This window comes from Anolis carolinensis, chromosome 5 (genome assembly GCF_035594765.1).
Source record: "Anolis carolinensis isolate JA03-04 chromosome 5, rAnoCar3.1.pri, whole genome shotgun sequence".
NCBI lineage: Eukaryota > Metazoa > Chordata > Lepidosauria > Squamata > Dactyloidae > Anolis > Anolis carolinensis.
The window spans coordinates 49,036,899-49,056,676 of NC_085845.1; the positions used below are offsets into that span (position 1 = coordinate 49,036,899).

The following is a 19,778-nucleotide window of genomic DNA, read 5'->3' on the forward strand; positions in this document are numbered from 1 at the left end:
CCACGCTAACAACCACCATGTCAGACTACACAGGGAAGCCATTGAAACCCACAAGCATGTGGATAATTTCAACAGAAAAGAGGAAACTATGAAAATAAACAAAATCTAGCTACCAGTATTTTAAAAACTATAATATCAGGATAGTAAATAAAGAACAACACTCAGAAAACAGGAATTCCAGACATGAATCAATCAGGGCCAGCCAACACCTCCCAACAATGGATTCCCCCAGGCAGGGAGCAGCCAGGCTTTGAAGCTGTAAGGCCATTCAATGCTAATCAAGCTGGCCAATTTCAACATTCACACTTGCCTCAAGCAGACAAGAGTTCTTTTTCCCACCCTGGACATTCCACAGATATATAAACCCCACTTGCCTTTTTTCTAACACACATCACAACCCCTGAAGATGCCTGTCATAGATGTGGGTGAATCATCAGGAGATAATGCTTCTGGAACATGGACATACAGCCCGGAAAACTCACAGCAACCCAGTGATTCCGGCCATGAAAGCCTTCAACAACACAATGATAATTCTGTTAGAGATGAACTCTTAAACTTGTAGGACAATGAATAAAAAAGTAATGATCCCATCATACCTTCTGTCTCTTTGTTGTTCACTGTGGCCAGATGTCCGAGAAGCTAATTTTTAAAAAAGTTAAAAGTTAAAATTTGCTCTAGTGTTAATATAAGAATTACATATCAATTCCCAAATGCTGGCAAGATTATTGAAAATGAATTATCCATTGATGAAATCTGATTACCAGCAAAATAGTTCATTAACATAAGACATAACTAAATTAAATTCACAGGATATTTCCAGAAGCTAGGTCTTGAATTTCAGTTTTGAAGGACACCTGTTTATGACTGAGAGATAAGATAACCTCACAAGGCATATTTTATGACTCAGAAGAGAAAACGAAACAAATAGATCTTAAACTGGTTGACAACACAATATCAATGCATACGTCTATATGTTTCAACAACCAATCTGTAGGAGAATGCTTAACATTATAGGCTAATATACTCATCTCAAAAGAGAAAGAAAATCTGCACGTGCAAACATATGTGCCAATGGAGTTGCTTCTGGCTAAATTAATGGTGCACCTTTTAAAAATCAGATCTCTTTGTTATGTAGTTTGCAGTTCTTTTTGATGCCGCTGCAATACAGACTTGGTGATGTTAAAAGATGTAGGGCAACAGTGATGGTTCCCTCTTCTGAGACCCTTCCTAATGCTTATCATGCTCTCAAAACAAGGAGGAAGCTACGTTAGACACTTCCAATTAGTACTGCATTGTTTTCATAGGTAATCCTAATAGACTTCAGGCACTATTACCAATATTAAACAATTATGTTTATGTTAGGCTGTTAGGCTTTTAATGCATTTTCATTATGGGGAATGAGTCCACTACAGCCTCCATTCAGTATATTTTTATTAGCTTTATTAAAATTTTATTTGAATGTAACCTTTCACATTTGTCTTACGTAATTAAAACAATAAGCAATTAAACCAGTGTTCCTGCAGCCAGGTGATTGAGGGATAAAGTCTTGTTTTCTTTTGCAGAAGCAAACTAATTACACCATTGTGGATTCATAGGGGAAAAAATCAGTAAAGCACCAGCCAGGAAAGCACAACAGGGACATACCTCTTCCACGGGGCATATTTGATGTGCACTATTCATGAGTGCTGAAGGAAAAAAAGAAGGGGTTACAGCAGAGGAAGAGAAAGGTGCAAAAAGAAAAAGAACAAAATGGCACAAATAGTAAAGATTCAGTGTTAGTCACATAGAAATACCATAGTATTTTCCCCTACAAGGTAAATTTCAGCAATGGCTTAAAATGCCTTCTGTAAAATTTTGAACAAATCTGACTTAGTATTTGTGCTTTATATTAAACAGTGACGGCTCTTCAGATATTTCTGCCTTACACCTTCCATTAGTTTTACCTAGCAGAGCAAATAGTGAGAGATTGCTGAGGTTCAGTTGCTTATTCCTGCTTTACTGAATTCCCAGTTAAAAAAAAATACCATCCACCCAGATTCTTCCATATTACTCTGCTTATATGGTTTCTGCTACTCTGAAGTATCGCATTGTGCAGGCCTGTACAACTTGAAAATCCTGTTCCTGGTGTTATCTGCAAAAGCAACATCTTCACTCTATCTTTTTATTGTTTTATTAGGGCTTTAGGTTTTGTGCCAGATCTCCTTCTGTGGGCCTTTTCTCTGACTGAGGTATTTCTAGATTAAAGTAAGGATTTAAACAGATTTCTTTTATCCTGTCCTACAGTCTGTTTCCTCCCCACTCCTCTCCTTTTTGCCCTGAAGCATAGCTGGCACCGATGTTGAGAGATAAAGGCTCAAGATGTGTTTTGAATGCAGCTCTATTCCCTGGATATTGTACAAGGATGCATGCCCTATATGGCGTGCTCCCAGAAAACTGGCCATAATCCAAAGAACTCTGTGCTTTTGTTAAAATCACTTCTGTTTGCAAAAGAAGGCACTGTCATTTTCTTCTTCTGCCACTTAGCTCTTTGTGCTGCTTTGAATCACACAACAAAACGTTCTCTATCTTTCCTTCAATCTCTCAGCATGTCACGTTAAATTATAGGTTGCCCCATTCTTTGTGACTGTTCTGTTATGACACTAAGGAAGACTGACCTATGTTTGGAGAGGATTTTCAATCTACAGTAGAATCTTGGTTATCCGACTTTCGCTCATCCAACACTCTGTATTATCCGCCAGGTCTAAGCGGAGAAGGGACAGGGAAAAAGAGGATGGGTGAGTGAGTGAGTGAGTGAGAGAGAGGGAGGCAGGCTGCAAAGGCAACAGTGGTGTTAGAAGCAGGAGCCTGGCCACCACTTCCACGTTTCTCTTTCTGCCACAACTGTCGCCTTTGCAGTCTGCCCGCCCTCCCTCCCTCTCTCACTCACTCACCTGCCTTCTTTTTTCCTCTTCTTCCTCCTCGCTAAGACCCGGCCAATGAGTGAGAGAGGGAAAGAGGGCAAAGGCGCTGCAAAGGCGACAGCAGCGGAAGAAACAGGAGCCTGGAAGAGGCAGCCAGGCTCCTAATTCTGCCGCCGCTGCCACCTTTGCCACTCTCGCTCACTCACTCACTAACTCACTCACCCACCAGGTTGGGTCTTAACAGCAAAGGTAGCGGCAGAACCAGGACCCAGTCCGGTGAGTGAGCGAGGGAGGGCGGGTGAGTGAGGGGAGGCCTATCCCTCTCTATTATCTAACAGTTTCGTTTAGCCGACATTCTGAGACTCTACTGTAGATGAATTTGAAAATACTAATTTTACTTCCTTGAAAGGATGAACAGAAATGGTTTACATAGTGTCTTCCTGGACATTTGATACAAATAATACGTATTACATCCCAAGTTTTATTGGGTGGTGAAAGAGACATTATATTCAAATGGAGTCCAAACTACTCCGAATAAGACAAAAAAACCTGGGGGAAATTCACTTTGATATGGAAATAGTTAACAGGGAATGCATTTATAAAACATGCAATACATGGTTAGTAAAATCATTAAAATATTTAGTGAAACAAAAATTAATATTGGTTGGAGAGACAAAAGAGAACATTCCACATAATTATGTATTTTCAGGGCAGGGCAAAGAAAGGCTGGAATAAAGGATGGGAAAGTCTGGAATCAGTATTTGAAATGGGAGCAAAAAGGAAGTAGAACAGTTGTATTTTCCACTAGGTCAGACCAACTCTGCCAAGAGTCCACGTGTGAGGAATACATATCCAGCCACATGCTATATGTGCATCCAATGCTCTTACAAAATCCTGAAATCATTCAAAACACACTCATATATAGCACATATAACTTTATTTACTCTTCCCAGGGGAAAAAATATACCAAAATGGAAAAAATGCCTCCAAATTGGCCAATAATAGAGCAAAGACAAGTGATATCCAGATAATTCATAATTTATTGGTGCAGCCTGAACAGGGAAAACTTTACCTCCCAACAGTGTACTTTCCCTCCCTTGGTTTAAACAATAATCTATTTTTGTCTTTATAACAATGTAACCTATTTACTAACAATCTTGACTACTAACGAACTTAGAAATAGTCATCAGAAAAGAAAAGAAGTAAAATGAAGTGAAAACTACAACGTGACTTCCCACAAAGATGGAATACGTCCTGCTTCTTTCATCTAGACTTGCCTAGACCAAAATTGTTTGCACAGCTGGGAAAAGCAGGGTCTAAAACTACAATTTATGAAACTGAAGCTCTCTATCTGCTCCTGCGTACACCAGCTTTACAAACAGTCTGATTACTTCTAGCAGCAATCATAGAGCAGGAAGAGACCACAAGGCCATCTAGTCTAACCCCCTGCCATGTTTGTTAATGAAATATGCAATATTGCAGCTCTGTTCTGTAACATTTTAGGATGGCTTTACATCAGTTGAAAAGAATCAGGATACCATCTCACCCTGTCCTACTGTAATTTGAACATGGAGCACACTAAAAATTGTCATTGATATTGAATTGTAGTGGAAGGAAAACAGTAAGCCTTTTCTATCAACCTGCTTAGATCAACCCACCAACCCAGTACTTTCCTAATGGACTACAACAGCAGACAACAAGCTCTGGAGTAATTGATGGATCCTTTCTTTGGGCTTTTTGACCTATCTGTATGGCATCCTTTATTGGGCCAGTTCAGATTGAATGTTAAATTGTAGGATTTTAGCATAAGAACAAGCAACAACAAACCAAATGTATGTATTACTCCTTTTCGCTATGCAGTGACAAGGAGGCATTTGAACACTTTATTTTCATTGTACATTAAGCATGACTTGCTTTGTTATTCCAAAACATCCCATAAACTATGGTTATATCTTAACAAAGGTTATGGTGCAAATAAACTACTTTAAACCATGTTTCATAAAAATGTCCTTCAATCAGCTACACTTATTTATAAACCATGGTTTAAAATCAATATCACTAACTTGCCTACTGTAGAAGTGGAAACTTCTGACAGCATTTTAGCACCTATGTTATAGAGAAATATAAAGGGAAAGTGCTGAGGTTTGTTCCTGCAGTAAACTGAACAATGGCCAAATGCTGGCACTGTCATGTGGGCCATGTATTATATAAAAGAAAAATGTAAGTAATAAATAAGGATAAATTTTAGTCAGAGAATTAGGTCTTTCGTTTATTCAAAGCAATAGCTTTGTGTAAAATATAATATATGCAATATATTTTTATAATGGCTGCTTGCCACTTACAATAAAAGTATGACTATCAATGTGCAAAGTATTATTAGACGATGCAGTACCGTAGTACTCAACTGAAGATTACACGATTTATGAAATGTGGATGTAAATATCATGAAATTCATTTCAAAAACAAACTCAGATAATGAGATGTTTTGCTGTTGAGTAGTAAACGAAGGAGGAGCCACACAAATATAATTACAAGCAATTTTAGGAATCTGGGACACGTATAGCACAAACTACAAGTAAGAAAAATGTTAGTTTAGCAACAGCTTATCAACAGCTACAAGATGTGGTTTACAACACTGCAAAACAAATGCATTTACAGAATGCTTAATGTAGCTATAAACACTGGCCTAATCATTTCCTGTGATCATAAAAGTTAGATACCTGCTCAAAAGGTAGATAAAGCAGTCTGAAAGCATACTTACTTCTCTTGATTGCGGCTTTAATGGATGACAGAGGACCTTGGCTTGGAGGGAAAAAAGAATAAAATTTGGTTGGTACCCATTGTCCAAAAGAGAAAGACAAAATAGACTACATTTATGAGGAATTACTTGAAGAAAGATTAGGCATTCCTCCCTGTCCACTAGTGCATCAAATTGTCAATTTTGTTTCTTGTAGCCAACTTAGATTTCTGGATCTATAAAAAGTCATTTAAAACTGCTAAGTGTTCATCCACATACAATAAAAACAGCAGTATAACTGCCTTTATTTGCATTGTATTGTTCAAATTTGTATTATGCCTTCTAGAGAAAGTTTAGAATGTACAATGAGAAAATGCTAACATTGTCTAAACAGATATTTATCTAAACAGACACGCATGTCACGACCAAATTAAGGTGGGATACCTTCTTTTTGTTTCTAAGTTCTTCATTCATACTTAGTTAGGATTTTTGTTTTCAACAAGAAAAGTACGAATTTATCCAAGCCCATTAAAAAAATGGACCCTACAGAATTCAATGGGGCATACTTCCAAAGAAGAATAAACAGCCAGTATCTTTAACTGTTTTGATACATGAACAAACTATAGTTTCTTGTAAATTGTTATTTTAGTGCAGCTACAATGCATGGAAGTTTTTATTCACATATACAAAACATAGTTTTATCAGATTCCAGGTTGCACTTTATGAGAGAAACCAAATTTGGTCCGTACGCACTAACGCTTCAATCCAATTGCTGGTCCAAACTAGAGCAAACTCATTAAAGATATGGAATTTATATAAGTATTGATTTACCATTCAGGTGCAGATTCAATAGGCCAACTGCAATAGGGACTAACAACTGGATTTAGGCCTAAGTAGCAAGGTTTTATAGCACAGGCATGACTGTGTTTCCAGCCCCAAGTTCTGATATGTGGTAAAGAATGTACAGTAGAGTCTCACTTATCCAACATAAACGGGCTGGCAGAACGTTGGATAAGCGAATATGTTGGATAATAAGGAGGCATTAAGAAAAAGTCTATTAAACATCAAATTAGGTTATGATTTTACAAATTCAGCACCAAAACATCATGTTATACAACACATTTGACAGAAAAAGTAGTTCAGTATGCAGTAATGTTATGTAGTAATTACTGTATTTACGAATTTAGCACCAAAATATCACAATATATTGAAAACATTGACTACAAAAATGCGTTGGGTAATCCAGAACATTGGAAAAGTGAGTGTTGGATAAGTGAGACTCTACTGTACTCATTATGAAATAGTAAGTGCTTATATTAATGACCCAAAAAAGAAATAATATATGCATGTGGAGAACATATTCAATTGAGCAATATTAAGACCCTTTCAAGTACTTCCTTCCACATAACTGTATTCATGGGACTCATTTAGATAACATTATTACAATGTTATAGTCTACTTTAACTGCAATGGCAACATCCTATAGAATCCTGGGGAACGTAATTTGGTGAAATGCTAGACTAGGAAGCTGAAAATTCTGAATATTACTTTTAGGGTTGCCAAGTTTTTCTGACCCAAATATGGGATGATCCTTCCTGTCAACCAGCTGGCTAAAAACTAGCAAGTACATGTGAAGTGGACCTATTTGTCAGTTGTTACCACAGCTCACTCTTCCTACTCTCAGCCCTACAAACAATTGAGAAAGTAGTGCCCCAGCAGGTACAATTTGTTATATTATGCTATGCATTAAATACCCAAGGGGTGGGTCTGTCAAGACAGCAGTTGCTACACACTTCAACAAATCAAGACAGAAGGAGTTTGGAGTGTCAAGGGAATCTTAACCACTCCATAATCCCAGGACAAATGACATCAATGGGGCTAAAAAATGCATAGTGTGAACAGTCCAAGAACTGGATTATAGTGACCTTATGTTCCTAAACATACATATGTCGGGAAGGAAAAGGAACAAAGAAACATGAAACTAGGAATCCCTTAACAGGCTTTTGCAAAGCATTTGACTCAATCGATCACAAATATTTGAATAAACTCTGAGAGGAATGTAATATGGGGGAAAAGGGTGCAAGGTAATAAAAGAACTATATAGTGAAAACAAAGCAACTATCTCAGTAAATGGGACACAAACCAGACAAATAAATATTAATAGGGGAACTAAACAAGGATGCTTTCTTTCCCCTGCCCTATTTTCATTAGCCATTGAACTCTTACCAAACTTAGTAAGGAATAACCCGTTCATTAAAGGCTATAAGATGGGCAAGGAAGACATTAAGATTAATTTATATGCTGATGATGTTATGATAATTTTAGGGGAGGTGGAGGAATCACAACAATCATTAGTCAAAACAGTTAAAGACTTTGGAAAAACTTTGGGCCTCACAATAAATTTAGGCAAATCAGAGATATTACATAAAAATTTAACATGGGAAGAACTCAAGAAGGTTCAAAACATTATGGGAGTAAAATTGGGGGAAAAGAAGATGAATACCTAGGAGAGGATATACCAAAAAACATCAACAATATCATACAAATGAACTATAATCACCTATGGAAAAATATAAGCAAACAAATTATCACATGGGGAAAGAAATTCCGAGACATATCTACAAGGCTAAAAATCTATAAGTTGAAGATCTTGCCCAAATTTTTATTCTTGTTCCAAACCCTCCCGGTGAATATTCCTACCAATTTGTTGAAGAAGTGGGATAACTCTATCAAACAATGGGTAGTGGGAAGAAACAAAAATAGAATTGCCAACTTTTTATACTATAGTAAACAAGAAATGGGTGGTTGGGGAGCTCCCTCATTGGAAATATACTACGAGGCAAGACAGCGAGGCTATTAGAATTGGAATTGGAAGGGTAAAAAAAATGGGTGCAAATAGAAAAGGAAGCAAATAATTGGCAAAGAGGAACATCATTGGGAGAGAGAATAGATAGAAAAGACTTAAAGAATTTAAAAGCGGGCCCCTGTTTTGCAATATTGTTAATCTGGAAAAAATGGCAAAATAAATTACAAATAAATAAAATTGACCCTTTCCCACTAGAAACATTGGAAAATAAGGACAAGACATTCACAAATCTAATTAGGGCACTGAAGGAAAACGGTATCAAAAGCATTGGGGACATCATGAATCCCAAAGGAGAAATATTAAAGTGGGATAAAATAAAAGACAAATGTGGTCAAGGGAACTGGATAGCATGGTTAGGGCTGTCCAGTAAAGCTCAGGCCATGAAAAGAAGAGAAGTAGCTGAAACCCCACTAGATAGAACAATTAAAAGGAAAATAGAAATAGATAAAGGAATGACTGGGTTATTGTATGACGAACTAATCACCTTAACTTACAATACAAAAACAACCCTTATAGATAACTGGAAACAGGAAAAATACTTTACTGAGAAATTAATTGGGTCTTGGATTGACAATATTTATAAAATTAAACATATAAGGATTAAAGAAACCCAAAGGAAAATAATATCCAAATGGTACAGAACCCCACTCCAAGTAGCACACATAATGGGAAATACTTCAAATAAGTGTTGGCACAACTGTGGGGAAATAGATACATTTTCCCACATGTGGTGGGACTGTAGAAAAATTCAGAACTTTTATAGAAAAATAAGAAAAATAATGGAAGAAATAATAGGGAAAGAATTAATATAGGACAAAGCTAGATACATGTCTCTCACAGTAAAGGTAAAGGAAGATAACAATAATTGGACAGAGATTCTAAAATATATGACAGCCACAATCAGGCATGTAGCCGGGGGGGGGGAGTTGAGGGGCTTTACCCCCCCCCCCCCAAATTCTCAGGGTGGCCCTTGAGAAAGCCTTACATTTATTATTTAAACTGTTATGTTTATTCATATCATGATCTGATCACCATGCTCAATATATCCCATATGCATGGGGGTATTGGGATAACCATACAAAAGGTTTGCTAGGGTAGACCCTCTCCCGCTCAGACTCAGCCCCCCCCCCCTCCGAACCAAAATCCCAGCCCCTCCCGAAACAAAATCCTGGTTACGGGCCTGGCCGCAATACAAGCCACGATAGCCTGAGGATGGAGGGACGATACAAAATGGGATGTAGAAACCTGGTGGGCTTATATATCAGAATATATAATTAACGACTTCATCATTCAAAAGAAATATATATACAAATAGCCTAAAAGATCAAGACTGGTTAAGAAAATGGACTGTGCTAATCAACAAAATAGACAGAGACGAAAGATACAGCACCTTGAACCAGGCGTTCCACACGATTAAACTGATGTATTGACAATATTTTGAATGGCTGTTCCAGGGGGGTGAGGGGTATGGGGGGAGGGCGGGGGTGGAGGGTGATACATTTCTAAGGACTGTTTAAAATGTCATATAAGGAAGTTACCTTTGGAACAATGTATACCGAAATAAGTTATGTATGGCAAAAAATAGTCAATTGTTGGGATGTATCAAAAATAATTAAAAAAAATGTTTTTGTTTTTTTTAAAAAAAACAGGCTTGACTTGGCAGAAGTTTTATTCTCAATCACCAACGTTCACTAATGTTGTCCAGACTGATGGAATCATTTGTTGGTTTAGTGAATACAGAGAGAAAATCATGGTGTCTTCCCTGGGAACTTGATAATGGCTTTTGAGCTAATGAGGAATTTTTCCTAATAGGTGACTTGACTTCATACTTTCTCCTGAGAAGCTCTATGTTGGCTAAACGTGAATCGATCTAATTTCTCATTAAACTGTGCACCTGGACTTTCACTCCTTTCACTCCTACCCTGAGCTCAGTTCTGTGTCTGACTTTGCTCCTCCAACGAACTGTCTTTCAGGATTGTTGTCTTCAGACAGAGAACTTAATTTTCAGGTGCTAAAATCTCTTGACTGTTCTGCTCTACAATCTCTTGACTGTCCTGCTGGCCTGCAGACCCAGAATCCTCAGTGTCATCAAGCTCAGAATCCCCAGTGAGATCAAATGCAGGCACAATCAAAGGCTGAAGCACAACAGCTTCCCTTTACATACATCATCTGCCCAGACATGAAGCAGAACAAACAAGATTATCTTGATCTAGAAGGAAAAGATGATTAAAGAGTTATAGCTTTAGAGCAGGGGTTGCCTTTTAAGAAACAGCTTGCCTTCCCTGCTTCTCTATACTTTCTTAGTCATCTTTGTCAGCCAACTCTACTATCCTTTGCCATCCAACTTAAGGTTCTAATTCCAAGTGTTGTTCATGGATATGAAATATTTTAAGTATTTTGAGTTAAAATTGAGTTTGAGGATACTTTTTTCTCAGCAAGACACAACAGTCATATTTCTGATGTTATATGGTCAGAGTACCAGGCACAGTGTATGTTTATATGACATAATCATAATGTCATAAGTTTATTTCCTTTTCTCCCTTGCTGTTTCAGTGCACATGTCTGTGAGAGAGAGCCTGATACAAGTAGATACACACATTGCTACCATTTTTTTTAAAAAAAGAATCACATGTGGATTATCTAAAATCATAAACAATAGATGCTCGAGGGGGCAGAGGAGAAGGAGTAGGACGAGGAAGAAAATTTCAAATGTTTAAATGCAAGGCAGACCTCTGTGTGTGCACACAGAACTTCTGATCAACCCAGCAAAAGTATTCACAGTAAATTCAAAGATAACGTGGTTTGATCTGTTTCGCTATAGGCTCAATAGGTAAAGGTAAAGGTTTCCCCTGACGTTAAGTCCAGTCATGTCTGACTGGCATGACTGCATGGAGCACGGTTACCTTCCCACTGGAGCGGTACCTATTGATCTACTCACATTGGCATGTTTTCGAACTGCTAGGTTGGCAGGAGCTGGAACTAACAGCGGCTGCTCCCGGGGTTTGAACCTGGGACCTTTCGGTCTGCAGGTTCAGCAGCTCAGTGCTTTAACACACTTCGCCACCGGGGTTCCTTGTAAGCTCAATATGACTTGCTAAACTCATCCCCTGAGGCTACAACTCCTAACACTGCTTCATAGACAGATGTGGACAGAGCAAATTGCAATTCCTCCTTCAATATCAAGAAACAAGAAATGAGGCAAAAGGATCCTTTAAAAAATGTCCGAATTGATCTCTACATACATCAGCAGCCTCTCTAAGGTCTCTCTGAACTCCACCTATGAGATTCATATATATCTTCTCTTCCATTATGCCTCATGGACTTTCCTTTTACTGAAGACAATCTTTAATTCAAATTTAAATTACAGCCTCTTCTGTACAAGATTCAATCTTACCCCCCCCAAAAATCTTTGTTTCATGAAGCAATTATGTTTATAGGCCAGGCAAAGTGTAAAAACATCATGCTTTGGAACTATGAGTTTTTGAATCCCTCAGTCAGCATGACCACTTAATTTGTAGTCTACAGAAGTAAATCTGCAAAGATAAAGATTCAGGAACCGTAACAAAGAAACACCCCAGTGTTTCTATGAGCTCAGCCACCTCTTTCTGTATGAACAAGATAAAAGCAAAGTGATTTTATCCCTGATCCTCCCAGTAGAAAAGAAATAACACTGTGACCTGTCATTTTTTGAATATACTGCATGCACGTCAAAAACATAAGATTGTTTTCTTAAATTCTCACAAAGGTATTTCTCATACTGGTTTTTCAACATCTTAGCTTCTTCTCTGAGTGATCTCTACTACCTTATAGAGTGAAAGGGGCAGTCTGTATTTTTAATGCTCCCATACATCATCATCATCATCATCATCATCATCATCATCATCATCATCGTTTAAAAAACCCAACAACTCACTCATATGGAAAACCCATCACCAGAGGGATTATGCTCCATTTAGCTTGCTGGACTTACAGAGAAACTTTTTATTTAACATCTTTGAAAAGAAGGGAGATCCACATCTTTGGTCTTAAGTGTCAAAATCCACTCTAGCCATGTCATGTGTTGTTTCCTGACACATGTGCAGACCAAGGGATCCTTAACCCCTTCCCCTCCTGCTGTCGACATACTCCTGACATTGTTCTCCCTCATTCCCCTCAGCTGCTCACTCCCCGGCATGAGTAAAGGCACATGGGAGATAGTGCTGCCAAAACATCTGCTCTGTTCACATTGTGAGGGAAGGGGTGAAACAGCTTTCAGCCTGTGTTGGCTTGCACAGGGATGAGTCACTGGGTGGTTTTCTGGCCCTTCCACTCTTGCTCTGTTCCAACCATGACCCCAAATAAACATTAGTTTGCCAAGCAGAGTCATAATCCACTGTATATCAGTATTTCTCTCTTTGCGTACATCATCCCTACATGGGTACTGGCTGCAATCTATTCAGATTAGTTTAGCACTTAAATACTAAAGGCTGATTGCTTTTATGCTTCAACATAAAATTTGGGTCTTTACGCATTTCAACAATGTAAAACAGTAATCAGTGGAAAAACAGATTTGAATTAAGACGTCACGTGTTACACACCCATAGCACTGCAAAAGCCAAGAATGCTTGGGCACATCACTAGACACGTCTCAGAAATAGCAACAACATGTTTACATTTGGTGTTGTTCTCCATAAAATCATAGAGTTGGAAGAGACCTTGTGGGCCACTCAGCCCAACCCCCTGCCAAGAAACAGGAAAATTGCATTCAAAGCCCCTCCGACAGATGGCCATCTAGCCTCTGCTTAAAAGCCTCCAAAGAAGGAACCTCCACCACACTCTGGGGCAGAGAGTTCCACTGCTGAACAGCTCTCAGTTAGGAGAGCTGTTCAGGTGGAATCTCCTTTCCTGTCATTTGAAGTCATTGTTCTGCATCCTAGTCTCCAGGGCACCAGAAAACAAGCCTGCTCCCTCCTCCCTATGACTTCCCCTGACATATTTATACATGGTCCTCATCATGTCTCCCCTCAGCCTTCTCTTCTGCAGGTTAAACATGCCCAGCTCTCTAAGCCACTCCTCATAAGGCTTGTTCTCCAGACCCTTGATCATTTTAGTTGCCTTCCTCTGGACACCTTCCAGCTTGTCAACATCTCCCTTCAATTGTGGTGCCCAGAATTGGACACAGTATTCCAGGTGTGGTCTGACCAAGGCAGAATAGAGGGGTAGCACGGCTTCCCTGGATCTAGACACTATACTCCTATTTATGCAGGCCTTTGAAGCAACCTTAGAAGAGAGGGAAGAAGATCCCCAATACTCTGAACAACAACAATGTTACAGGCTTTATGAAAGCACTAACAAATTTGTTACAAACTTTTGTGGCCCAGAGCTCAATCTGAGGTAATTTAGCCACAAGGTGACTTTATTAAAACAATCAATTAGCTATGTCTCTACCTTCTATACAGAACGTCACCTTTTAGAACCTGCAGGCATTGTTGTATTGCTCCAACTAACCTACTTAGTCTTCTGGAATTTGACATTATAAATACTTCTAAGATTAAGAAGTCTGTAGAAAACCAATTTCTGTTTCCGCATAGTAACAGCGTTTTCCACGTAGCTGCTGACTCAGTTGAGTTCCACCCAATATTAGACATCCAAACTAGTGATAGTGCCTTTTGAAGGTTATGTGTTGCACAGAAATTTTGAATTAGTATAATGCAACCACACCCCCTCTAAACTTGTTTTTCCAGATGCAGCAAGACAGTAAGCAAAATTGTAGTAATGAATTGCCGAACGTTACTATGCACACCCCGAGACTACATGTTCGCCATACCATGGCCATTGAAAGGAATTCTCACTGAAAACAATGCCTCTAACAAAAGAAAACAAAACCCTCTCACATCCCTATTTGAAATTCAGCCATGACATGCAGTTATTCAAACTGTCACTGTATTGATTTTTATTTTCTTATTTTTCACATATAACACTAAAAAGAAAATCTGCATGCGGGCTGAAATCATCGACCAAAGTAGCCTTATGAACTGCAGGCACACCAGTTTAGGTAGCAAGGAAGCAAGAATTCTCATATAATTTTTCACAATCCTTCCAAAGTTCCCATGTTCTAACATAAACATTCTGTCTTCTCATTTACAAACAAAGCCAAAGATCAACTAAAAGACAAATAAGGAGATGCCCAGATGGATCTTTTTAAGTTTGTATCAAACATTTTATGGCATTAATCCACAGTTCACCAATTTACATGTAGGCTGCATCTCATATTGTCTATCAGGAGTAAATGAGCAAATTAAATGTTAATTTATGTTAACTGTATGAACTGTGTGCAAAGGAATCTTGCAGCACTAACCTAGGCACTAACTGGGAGAATGAAGTTGGTAGCATAAGCTTTTGCAGATAAAGGTTACATCTACACTGTAGAATTAGTGTTGTTTAATACAACTTTAACTGCCTTTAACTGCTCAATCCTATGTAATCATGGTTGTTGTAGTTGTACAAGCCTTATCTGCCAAGGACTGCTAGAACCTCAGCAAACAAAAATCCCAGGATTCCACAGCATTATGCCATAGCAATCAAAGCGACTTCAAACTGCATTAATTCTTCTGTGTGCACTTCTTCAGACGCATCTTAGTCTACGAAAACATGCACCAGGAAATGCTGTGGACCTGTGAAATCTAAAGCTCCCCCATTCCCAATATGATGAAGAATTGAACAAGGGAATACTGTACAGGCAGCTAGTGATACTTATTGTACTCTTAGTAGAATAAATGGGAAATTAAAAATCCCTAAGAAGTGGACCAAGTGGCTGGAGGGTTTGTATTCATTATGAGCATGAGATTTTGTCCTGTTTTATGTTAACCCACGAAGACCAATGAGATGATCCTCACAATATCCCTCTCATCCCTTGCAATGTTTTCCTGCTTAATATACTATCAATATAGATTTTATGTGTTCACTATCCTAAACTTAGCTGTTGGAAGTCCTCATTCTCATGATATCGGGGGGGGGGGGGGGGGGTTGTCATCTAATAATCTGACTTGGAAATTTTCTACTCTCTGTCTTTCATTTTCTGCATGCCTAAATTGCAACTCTTCATTCATTTTAATGATGCTTTTCAAACAAAACTGCAGTTATCTGAATGTCATCTGAACTAGATAATAATATATGTTCCATATTATAAGCTAAATCACCACGTAGGGAATCACAGTTCTTCTTTGTTCTGCAAAACAACATGCACCTCAAATAATATGTTGGAAGCAGAATGGAAAATGACTACAGTATGGTTTGGTGTGCCTTCTTTTCTTTTTTTGAAATAAAGCTGTATGTGTTGAAAGTTATTTCACACAACTCTTCCTAACTATTTCTGAATTCTTGATTTTTTTAAAAATGAAAAGATGTGTGCAAAGTATTTTTTTATTTTAATGTTTATTTCCATAAATTATTTAGTATACCATAGGGTTGAATGAACATCTGATTTTTTAAATGAATGATTGCTTGTAAAATATATATATACATTGTAAAAGAAAGTTAAGGAGAAAGCAAAAAGGACAACAAGATTGTCATACCTATTTTCAAATGTGGCAGTTTACTTCCTACAAATTTTAGTGAATAGTTGGAGGGGCTGAACGTGAGCATGTAGGTATTAACTATACATATTTACTTAACACAGAAGATCGTGTGTGGTGTCATTGCTTTCCTGAACATGAAGGGCAATCGTTTCGAAGTGGAAAACCTCCATTATCCATGGAGATTGTCCACATTGGTTAGAACCCTGATTCTCCAGGCTTGCTTTCTGAGCATAGAAGATCATGGAAATGAAAGGGGGAAACATGCTGTATTCTCACATGTTCAGTAAGCAACACACAATAAATGACTATATGGATTATATACAAATGCACCTATTCCCAACATCCTGTTATACACTAGCATGACTAAGAAACAAAATTAAGGCAAGGATTATGAGCAAACTTGGTTGTCAGTGGCTAGAGTCATCATAGCACAGTCAGGCTCAGGCTCCATGGGTTATCATTGGACAACATGTCCTTAATTTAATCCCATTACTTTCCATCTTATACATAAATGAATAGGCTATAGAATAGTAAAGTTTTCCCCTTGAAGATACTGCTATGGTGAGAACAAAACTGACTCCATGTCTGCCTGATGCAAAGTTGCCTCATTCCTCAAAATTAAATGTTCTTCACCTCTTTAAAAATCCTTTGTTAGTTTTTCACTTGGAACAGACTCAGTGAGTTCAGTTTTATCAAATTCATGAATGACCTTAATTTATAACTGGAGAAAACAAAACTGTTTGAACCAAGATTCCTAGCTTAACTGGTATGACTATTGGGTGCCCCCCCCTTGTATTCCAATGGTACACCTGACACACTAACCCTTGCACTACTGAACAGTCATCACACATAAAATCAACGTTGGGAACAGAAAAAAGAATCTCCACTCCTAGTCAGACAGGTTCTTTAAGAAATCTGGTTTTCTTTATGAACCTGCCAGTACAGATTGCATCTTCATTCTTTTGCTTTGAATGCTTGGGACTTTCTAGCACAGCAAACTGTACTTGCTCCTCTGTCCACAAAATTTGTATGATTTGGATTAATGCTTACAGAATATAACATATGGAAACCTATCCTAGATATGAGAAGGATACAGGCAATACAAAGCAAGAAGAACAGACACAGATCTTTTGGTTTCTTCCCCCATTCTTTTTTATTCTGACCTCTTGCTTGAAAAAACAGAGAATCCAGGCGATGACTTGCATGCTGTACAGCAGAAATACTACCTGCTCCGAATGCTACATAGATGCTCTGGCCAAGATTCAAAAAACATACTGGCAGAGTGCAACACTCCTCCAGCATACATATGATAGAGGAGGGTCTCATGTGAGAGATGGGTGGAAACTGCTCTCCTTTCCCATCTTCCCAATGTGAATAACAGCTGAGGCTCTCAGGAGCACAACTCCATCCCCCACAACCATCAAATGACTGCTGGGGTGTGCTGTCATAGAGGTCCATGAGTGCTCTCCTGTAGCAGAACAGTTGCTGAGAGGACAAAGCTGTGCTCATGAGTGCCCTGATACTATGGTGCAAACCTGGGAATTGTGTCAAGAATTACAGAATATCTCCTTCCACAACAGCCTCCCCCATATGTACACAAGGGATTATGCTTGTGTATGTCAGAAAAGGGAATCTAGCCTTTGCGTCACAAATACATGGACACCCGGGACAGCATTTATTATTGTTGTCCCAAAAGCCCTTTTAAACTAAACCCTTTTCTAAAAATATGTTAGTTCACATCTGGAACAAGTAATTGTTATGAGAAGAAGACAAGAACAATTCACTGGGGACCCTGGGAAGAAGCCAAAATTTACTTGGGACCAGAATCAAGTAGAAGAAAGGGACCTCAGAGAGTAGATGTCAACTGACTATTAGGCAAGAAAAACTTTCTTAATGCCATCTTCAGTCTTTTCAGTGGTTTTCAGCCTTTGGGCCCCCAAGGTGCTTTGGCCTACAACTTCCAGAAATCCCAGCCAGTTTACCAGCTGTTAGGATTTCTGGGAGTTGAAGGTGAAAACATCTGGGGACCCACAGGTTGAGAAACATTGAACTAAGGGGTCTCAGTTTTTCTTCGCAAGAAAGAGTCCAATTATGAAGATAATGATAAGTGAAAACAGAAGAGAAGTACAAAATTAAACTGTTGCAAAATAAGGACATAAAATGTCTACATTGAATTCCAATCTGAATACAATTTATCAGAAATAATCAAACAGCCCACGTAAGAAACTTCAGATTACAAAAGGACCTTAATGTACAAAATTTTCTTCTCACAGTAAACATGTCAGTGTTGTGAAGGCATATGATATTGAAATCCAATAACTGAAGACTGAGTGCACTATTAAACTTCATCAGAAGAATTCATTATTGTTTCCGTCAATAATTGCTAATGCTATTTATTTTAAAGTAAGCCTTTTTAGCTTATTACAGCAGAAAGATTTGAATGGAAATAGGAAATAAAAAGAGAACACTCCAGTCTCATTGAAATATCTTGCCTATTAGGAACCATAAAGGGGTACAATGTGATTTTGTGTGTGTGTGTGTGTGTGTGTGTCAGGAGCGACTTGAGAAACTGCAAGTCGCTTCTGGTGTGAGAGAATTGACTGTCTGCAAGGACGTTGCCCAGGGGATGCCCAGATGCTTTAATGTTTTACCATCCTTGTGGAAGGTTTCTCATGAGGAGCTGGAGCTGACAGGGGGAGCTCATCTGTGCTCTCCCTGGATTCGAATCGGCAACCTTCAGGTCAGCAACCCAACCTTCATGTCAAAAGTCCTACCGACACGAGGGTTTAACCCACTGCAACTGCATTTACTTAAATTACTATAACAGATCTACAGTGTGAAACTTTTATTGTATATATCTGATCCTTTTCTCAATAGTTATTAACAAGTACACAATAAGACAAATGAGAACAAACAAATTAAAACAGGAAAAATGATCTCACCCTGATGAGCGATGGTCAGATTTACTTCTCTCAGAACGATCTGGAAAACAGAAGACATACACCCAGAAGAAGCATTAATGTTGAATAGTTCAAGCATGAACACATCATAACCTCATATTTTACAAACTATTTTTAAAGCTAGTCTCTGCTTGTCCTCTTAAAGGGGATATTTTGTCTGACAGCAAAGAAAAAGTCTGCAATTGTACATTTCGTTAAGCATAGCTCTTTGAAATACACCCTTCTCCTGGCTTATTAAGTTTTCTTGTTTTTAACTTTAACAGATACTCTTTTTTAAAAAGTAAACATCCTTTGTTTTGCAAAAGAAGTGCAAGAGCAATGGAAAAGAAAACCACTGGATTAGTCAGCACATAAAAATCATTCCATGATTCACAGCTGGAAAGGATGGGAGTATGAGGAGTAGATCCAACATTTCATGCAAACAGACTGCAATTCTATTCTGTATTAACTCTTTCAGTGCAATCCTATACATATAACCAGATGAAAGCCTCAGTGAAGTCAATGGAATTTATACCCAGACAAGTGTGTACTGAACCGGATTCAAAGTCTCCCTCTTTAACATATAACTTTATTCAGGAAGACAATTTTTAATTTTAAAAAGTAAAAACACAAACTATCTATGGAGTTAAACTGTTCAAAACAAGATAACATATACATTTCTCGCTTCTACAGTCATTCTGCTGGAGAAACCATTTTTGCTTTCCAGAAAACCAAGTAACAAATATGCAGTATATCTGGTTCACTTCAACACTGTTGGCT

The 19,778-nt window shown here is 38.3% G+C and overlaps 1 protein-coding gene across 6 annotated transcripts in view; it reads right to left on the reverse strand.

Moving 5' to 3' along the window:
* sh3d19 (SH3 domain containing 19) overlaps positions 1-19,778 on the reverse strand; it is an 86,091-nt gene that overhangs the window by 43,649 nt on the left and 22,664 nt on the right. For 3 of the 6 annotated variants that reach the window (XM_062981074.1, XM_062981073.1, XM_008111979.3), the window contains exons 2-5: positions 19,002-19,041; positions 5,662-5,702; positions 1,645-1,685; positions 597-639 (exon numbers count right to left, since the gene is read on the reverse strand). In XM_062981074.1, coding sequence (XP_062837144.1) covers positions 597-639; positions 1,645-1,660 — 59 coding nt within the window. In that variant the 5' untranslated portion in view covers positions 1,661-1,685; positions 5,662-5,702; positions 19,002-19,041. The remainder of the gene's footprint in view (positions 1-596; positions 640-1,644; positions 1,686-5,661; positions 5,703-19,001; positions 19,042-19,778) is intronic. The other 3 variants (XM_062981072.1, XM_062981071.1, XM_062981075.1) reach the window with 1 other exon arrangement.